This window comes from Oncorhynchus clarkii, unplaced genomic scaffold (genome assembly GCF_045791955.1).
Source record: "Oncorhynchus clarkii lewisi isolate Uvic-CL-2024 unplaced genomic scaffold, UVic_Ocla_1.0 unplaced_contig_10020_pilon_pilon, whole genome shotgun sequence".
Taxonomy (NCBI): Eukaryota; Metazoa; Chordata; class Actinopteri; order Salmoniformes; family Salmonidae; genus Oncorhynchus; species Oncorhynchus clarkii.
In genome coordinates this window covers 32,843-40,749 of record NW_027259110.1, presented here as the reverse complement: position 1 = coordinate 40,749, position 7,907 = coordinate 32,843, and the positions used below count along the sequence as shown (strand labels likewise).

General features: G+C 45.2%; 1 protein-coding gene across 1 annotated transcript; it reads right to left on the bottom strand.

Moving 5' to 3' along the window:
* Nucleotides 1-6: 6 nt before the first annotated feature.
* LOC139399525 (ATP-dependent Clp protease ATP-binding subunit clpX-like, mitochondrial) lies at nucleotides 7-5,758 on the bottom strand (the record flags this gene model as incomplete). The annotated part of the gene is made up of 6 exons (XM_071144923.1): nucleotides 5,500-5,758; nucleotides 4,971-5,039; nucleotides 2,806-2,972; nucleotides 1,880-1,997; nucleotides 1,549-1,703; nucleotides 7-124 (listed from the first exon to the last, which is right to left on the bottom strand). Coding segments are annotated over exons 2-6 (613 nt in total), but the record flags the coding sequence as incomplete, so codon positions are not given.
* Nucleotides 5,759-7,907: the final 2,149 nt, after the last annotated feature.

Sequence of the window (7,907 nt, the reverse complement as noted above, 5' to 3'; positions counted from 1 at the left end):
CCACCTGTCTGCTCCCAGCAGGGATGTTGTTGTAGATTCTCTTGTAGTGATTATACACAGCTACCGCCAGCACTTTCTTAGCATAGGACTGACCCACTACGTACTTGTCCAGGTAGGCATAGATCTGAAAGGCAGGTTCATCGACTATAAGACAATATTACGTGGTCATACTTGCTCTTCATGACAAGTCTAACAATACATGAACTGTATCATAATGCATTATAAACTGGGTGGTTCGAGCACTGAATGCTGATTGGCTGACTGCTGTGGTATATCAGACCGTATACCACGTGTATGACAAAACATTTATTTGTACTGCTCTAATTACATTGGTAACCAGTTTATAATAGCAATAAGGCACCTCGGGGGTTTGTGGTATATAGCCAATGTACTCCACTTTGCGTCGTCGAGCCTAAGAACAGCCCTTAGCCGTGGTATATTGGCCATACACCACACCTACTCGGAACTTATTGCTTAATGACAGCACCAGGTATACCTGCAGCATTACCATAGTAGTTTCTGTTTAAGGATAATCATTACATCATAGAAACTAGAACCAGTTGTTGTTTGTTGTCGTTGGTGCTCGTACCTTTTTGAGTGGCGGGGGGAGGTTTCTGTGTGGCAGGGGGAGGTCTCTGTGTGGTGGGGGAGGTCTCTGTGTGGCGGGGGGAGGTTTCTGTGTGGCGGGGGGAGGTTTCTGTGTGGCAGGGGGAGGTTTCTGTGTGGCGGGGGAGGTTTCTGTGTGGCGGGGGAGGTCTCTGTGTGGCGGGGGGAGGTTTCTGTGTGGCAGGGGGAGGTTTCTGTGTGGCGGGGGAGGTCTCTGTGTGGCGGGGGAGGTTTCTGTGTGGCGGGGGGAGGTTTCTGTGTGGCGGGGGAGGTCTCTGTGTGGCGGGGGGAGGTCTCTGTGTGGCGGGGGGAGGTCTCTGTGTGGCGGGGGAGGTTTCTGTGTGGCGGGGGGAGGTTTCTGTGTGGCGGGGGGAGGTTTCTGTGTGGTGGGGGAGGTCTCTGTGTGGCGGGGGGAGGTCTCTGTGTGGCGGGGGGAGGTTTCTGTGTGGCGGGGGGAGGTTTCTGTGTGGCGGGGGGAGGTTTCTGTGTGGCAGGGGGAGGTTTCTGTGTGGCGGGAGGAGGTTTCTGTGTGGCGGGGGGAGGTTTCTGTGTGGCGGGGGGAGGTCTCTGTGTGGCGGGGGGAGGTTTCTGTGTGGCGGGGGGAGGTTTCTGTGTGGCGGGGGGAGGTTTCTGTGTGGCGGGGGGAGGTTTCTGTGTGGCAGGGGGAGGTTTCTGTGTGGCGGGGGGAGGTCTCTGTGTGGCGGGGGGAGGTTTCTGTGTGGCGGGGGGAGGTTTCTGTGTGGCGGGAGGAGGTTTCTGTGTGGCGCGGAGAGGTTTCTGTGTGGCGGGGGGAGGTTTCTGTGTGGCAGGGGGAGGTTTCTGTGTGGCGGGAGGAGGTTTCTGTGTGGCGGGAGGAGGTTTCTGTGTGGCGCGGAGAGGTTTCTGTGTAGACAGTAGACTGTACTACTGACCTCGGGGTGAACGAGGTTTCTGTGCTCGTACCTTTTTGGGTGGCGGGGGAGGTTTCTGTGCGAAGGCCATTTTGACAGCCTCAGCGGGCGACTCTGCTTCTTTATTCAGGCCCTTCTTAGAGTCCGTCTCAGAGAGAACCACGAAGAAGTGATGGCATTTCTCACACTTCACAAAACGTGTCGACGCTGAAGAGAAACAAACAAAAGTGAGAATATTGAAATGTTTCTTTATCGCGTTTCTGATTTAATAAAAACAGTAGTGACTGTGTGACAAGTCGATCATTTTATACGGCTGCTTTTTCTGCAACTGGAGTCTTTAGAAAACACAGCCCATGTGAATGGAGTATTTTTTAGGTCCTCACATACAAAGGTCTCCACATGTGTACATGGGTCTCCACATTTGGGACAGTGCAGCTGGTTACCCCCCTTCCCTGATCCACCAGAAGAGCCCGCCAATCTCTTTCCTTCACTGATGCTCTTCTGCATATATGATGGACACAAAGGGGGGGGGGGGGAGAGAGAGATTGTATCATGAATGCAACACAGCAGAAAAACATAATTTAGACACAGAGGAAACTTGTTTCTATGGACAGTAGCTATCACTTATTGAAACCACTGGGGTTATAGCATGTATTACACTGACTCTACATTACTCTGACTTTACATATTACCGCAATCACTTTGTGTCCCTGCCCATTGACTCGGTACTGGTACTCCTTGTATATTACCTTGTTATTGTTGTTGTGTCCCTACCCATTGACTCGGTACTGGTACTCCTTGTATATTACCTTGTTATTGTTGTCGTGTCCCTACCCATTGACTCGGTACTGGTACTCCTTGTATATTACCTTGTTATTGTTGTATTGTCCCTGCCCATTGACTCGGTACTGGTATTCCTTGTATATTACCTTGTTATTGTGTTCCTATTACCTTTTTTATTTTGCTAATTTTCTTACTTTTAAACACTGCACTGTTGGGAAAAGGCTCCGAAATAAGCATTTCACGGTAAAGTCTACAGTTATTGTATTCGGCACATTTTGATTTATTAGAAAGTCTATTCTTGTGTCTTGTCAGGGTTTAGGGTTTAATTCCATTTCAGTTCAGTCATTAAAATTATGGCTGTCATCACTTAGCTTGTTCCCAGATCTGTTTATGCCGTCCTTCCACGTTGTTATGCCATGTTTGGCAATGAAAGACAGCACAAACTGATCTGGGTCCAAGCTAGTCACCAGAAAGAAAGAAAAAGGTGTCAAACAGACATGTCACAATCCAGTGGAATCAGGTTTACCTTTCCCCCATCGCCGGATCCATCCTTAGTCGTTCCATCTTTAGAGGCAAAACATACTGCAGTTTCATGGAAGGATCTCACTCGGACTATGCGAGGTAGAGGAGCTTCACGAAAACCCCAACCAGGTCTGCTCAAAGCATAGAGCTGAACCCGAGAACAAGACAGCCCTGTACAACAGAAACACCAGGCAACCAAATGTTTTGGCCGGTGTTATAATCCATTCACTTTGACATTTCAAAAAACAAACTTGCCCCAAAATGTCAACATCAACCATTGGTATTATGGAAATATAGCTAGCTGCCACCTCATTTGTGACATCGCACTACATTTTCTCACACCACCATGTATCATAAATGGATGCAACAGGTGACCTGTTTTCAAAACTTGTGCTGCGTCCACGTGCTAGTCGGAACTAGGAAAGTCTGACATTTTTGACTTGCTAACTGGTTGTAGTTATGCAACGTGCCGCATTCAACCAGTTATCAAGTCGGGAGAATTCAGTTCACGAGTTCCCGACTATCACATGAACACGGCATAGTTCACGAGGTCAACGTCACATAACTTTAGCTTATCCACTGAAATAGAGCTAGCTACAGTGCCTTCACGCCATAACTTTTTCCACATTGTTGTTACAGCATGAATTTAAAATCGATTACATTGATATTTTGTTGTCACTGATATACACTCAATACCCCACAATGTCAGGGTGGAATTAAGTTTAGACATTTTTTTAAAATGAAAAGCTGAAATGCCTTGAGTCAATAAGTACTTTTCAACCCCTTTGTTATGGTAAGCCTAAATAAGTTCAGGCGTAAAAATGTGCTTAACAAGTAACATAAGTTGCATGGGCCCACTCTGTGTGCAATAATAGCGTTTAACGTGATTTTTAAATGACATCCCCATCTCTATACCCCACACATACAATTATCTGTAAGGTCCCTCAGTCGAGCAGTGAATTTCAAGCACAGATTCAACCACAAAGACCCGGGAGGTTTTCCAATGGTTCGCAAAAACAAATAAGCACACATTGAATGTCCCTTTGAGCATGGTGAAGTTATTAACTATACGTTGGATGGTGCATCAATATACCCAATCACTACAAAGTTACAGACGCCCTTCCTAACACAGTTTCCAGAAAGGAAGGAAACCACTCAGGGATTTCACCAAGAGGCCAATGGTGATTTTAAAACAGTTAGAGTTTAAGGCTGTGATATGAGATAATTGAGGATGTAACAAAAACACTGTAGTTACTGCACAATACTAACATAAATGACAGAGTGAAAATAAAGAGTGCATCATGTTTGCAAAAAGACATTAAGGTAAAACTGCAAAAACATGTAGCAAAGAAATTAACTTTATGTCCTGAATACAAAGCATCATGTTTGGGGCAAATCCAACACAACACATCCACTCTTCATATTTTCAAGCCTGGTGGTAGCTGCATCATGTTATGGGTATGCTTGTCATCGGCAAGGACTTTTTTTTTAGGATAAAAAGAAACAGAATAGAGCTAAGCACAGGCAAACAGACACTGGGAGACAAATTCAACTTTCAGCAGGACAATAACCTAAAACACAAGGCCAAATATACACTGGAGTTGCTTACCAACACAACATTGAATGTTTCTGAGGGGCCTAGTTACAGTTTAGACTTAAATGGTGTTTAAAATCTATGGCAAGACATAAAAATGGCTGTCTAGAGATAATCAACAAACTACTTGACAGAGCTTAAATATATTTTTAAAGAATAATGGACAAATATTGTACAATCCAGGTGTGAAAAGCTCTTGGAGACTTACCCAGAAAGACACAGCTGTAATCGCTGTCAAAGGTGATTCTAACGTATTGACTAAGGGGGTTGAATACTTGAATCTAATCAAGGTTAGTGTTTTATTTAAAAAAATAAAATAAAACAAGTTAGAATTGTTCTTTCTATTTTGTGTAGATAGTTGACAAAAAAAACGGACAATTCAATCCATTTTAATCTCACATTGTAACAACAGATTGTGGAAAAAGTCAAGTGGTGTGAATACTTTGCGAAGGCACTGTAATTTGCAGGTTAGCAAGTTAGCTAGCTAGCTAGCTAGCTAGCACAAGCGTTTAAGATGTAATGCGAATAAGTAGCTGTAGATATTACAATTTCTCAAGATTGCAATCTGTTCTTACCCCTCTGTGCTGAATTCAAGAATATCCTCGCGGCCGATGTGCATGGGCAAGACATACTTTAGTCAAGGTCTAGCAAATAAAAACAATGAAGCAGGATTAGCTAGCATGGATCATCTCGGACAGCTGCTAGATTTCACAGGCCACAGCTACAGTACCTAGCAAAGTTAAACAAATCTGACAAACTAAACTCCTTACTTACAATACAGTTAGCTAGCCATTCAAGTTCACCTGTCAACAGGTAGCTGACGTAGATACGTGCTAACTAGCTATTTTTTAAACAAAATGAACACCCCCTAGAGCTGGTAGGCCTGGCAATGTCTGATTTGGATTGGAGTGGGGCAGCTAGCAACTTAGCAAACGGGGCTAGCGATAGAAAAACAAGTGAGCATTCCGGAAGAGAGGTATAGTTAGCAGGTCAAAGAGAACTAAACCGTTAAACTGGCAAACTATGTGACATGTTTAAGACGCAAAAAAAATGTGTCTTGACAATTTAAAAAATATATATGGTTTGCTAACCAGCTAACGTTACCTGTCGACTCGTAAAAGAGCACGATGGAACCAAAACAAGTCTTGACAGTTTCTTCCGGAGTACAATTCCGTTGACACTGTAACTGTGTATGGTCGCAGGTCAACGGTGTCATACCAATGTCACTGTCCAGATAGCATGTGTAACCCTCTTCAACTCGGACCGATATTACCCCCCGTCCCGATACAGGTTGGACGACTGGCCCTGTGTGATATAACGTTTGATGTTAGTAGGTCAGGCAAATTGCAAGACCGAGGCCAGCAACCCCCCCCCCCCCTGTGTTATTACGTATTTCAGAACAGTGTTGTTGTCTGTCTGCGTCAGATAAATCCAAGTCGAGGGGAAGTGTAAAATGATTATTCCCTTGGATTGGTTTGAGGTCATTTCGTCACATAGGGTCATCTGCTGCCATCTACCGTGAAGGTGATTATTAACTTACTAAACCAGTTTCAGGACGGGACCGTCACATTCTAGGCCTACTCTCTTCTATAATGTACTGTATGTAGTGCGTTCTATTCTGAATTGTAGAGGAAATAAATGTGGAAGACTACTGTGCTGTTGTGGTGCACACTATCAGCTGAGCCTAAAGGGATTGTAGTACTCTGTCTGCTTGAAACATGCTTATGGTGACATTTCTCATTACACCTCTGCTGTCTTCAACCAAGATCTCAGCGATCACTGCCTCATTGCTTGCATCCATAATGGGTCAGCGGTCAAACGACCTCCACTCATCACTGTAAAACGCTCCCTGAAACACTTCAGCGAGCAGGCCTTTCTAATCGACCTGGCCGGGGTATCCTGGAAGGATATTGATCTCATCCCGTCAGTAGAGGATGCCTGGTTATTTTTTTTAAATGCCTTCCTAACCATCTTAAATAAGCATGCCTCATTCAAGAAATGTAGAACCAGGAACATATATAGCCCTTGGTTCTCCCCAGACCTGACTGCCCTTAACCAACACAAAAACATCCTATGGCGTTCTGCATTAGCATCGAACAGCCCCCGTGATATGCAGCTTTTCAGGGAAGCTAGAAACCATTATACACAAGCAGTTAGAAAAGCCAAGGCTAGCTTTTTCAAGCAGAAATTTGCTTCCTGCAACACTAACTCAAAAAAGTTCTGGGACACTGTAAAGTCCATGGAGAATAAGAAAACCTCCCAGCTGCCCACTGCACTGAAGAAACACTGTCACCACTGATAAATCATCATTGAGCCAGTCAACGCTGCCCCCTGAATTACAAACTTGGTCATCGCAACCAAAAAGTCTGGTGGAATCCGGACCTGTGTGGATCTTTGTGCCGTGAACAAGGCTGTTGTCCCAGATAAGTCCCCCTTGCCTACAGCCGAGAAGCTGACCTCACAATTTCATGGCTCCACAGTCTCCACCAAGCTCGATCTGCGTCAGGGTTATCTTCAGGTGCCCCTCCACCCAGCCAGCAGAGACCTCACAGCCTTTGTCAAACATGCTGGTGTGTTCAGATACACACGCATCCCTTTTGGACTTAGCTCCGCCCCCAGCTGCTTCCAGAAAGTGATGAGCACCATCCTCGGTGGAATACCCGGGGGGGGGTATTAAAAATCCTACAATGTGATTTTCTGTCTGTCATAGTTGAAGTGTACCTATGATGAAAATTACAGGCCTCTCTCATCTTTTTGAGTGGGAGAACTTGCACAATTGGTGGCTGACTAAATACTTTTTGCACCACTGTATATCACTATATCCCCCCCCCCAAAAAAAAAAAAAATCTAAATTAAGATTTACCAAAGGTACCTGAAAAGTGTTCAGCCATCCAAATATGGTAATCATTCACCTGGACTGCATCTTGCATCCAAACACCCAAATGTAGTTTCCATGTTAGTTACATTTCTAGAGCATGTTATGTTTTTGATAATGCATTCTATGGGTATGAAATGAAAATATGGATAGAATAGAACTACAATTTAGATGCAATGTTTGAAATGGCATGAAACACCTTTAAATATACACTTCAATATTTTCTGCTGGGTGGGGGGGTGCTCGTGAGCAAAAGTTTCAAGGTAAACACAAACTAGTGCAGTCAGGGAGGGCCTACAGAACAGGGTCACCACAGTCAGGGAGGGCCTACTGAACAAGGTCACCACAGTCAGGGAGGGCCTACAGAACTACGTCACCACAGTCAGGGAGGGCCTACAGAACTAGGTCACCACAGTCAGGGAGGGCCTACTGAACTAGGTCACCACAGTCAGGGAGGGCCTACTGAACTAGGTCACCACAGTCAGGGAGGGCCTACTGAACAAGGTCACCACAGTCAGGGAGGGCCTACAGAACTAGGTCACCACAGTCAGGGAGGACCTACAGAACAAGGTCACCACAGTCGGGGAGGGCCTACTGAACAAGGTCACCACAGTCAGGGAGGGCCTCTAGAACAAGG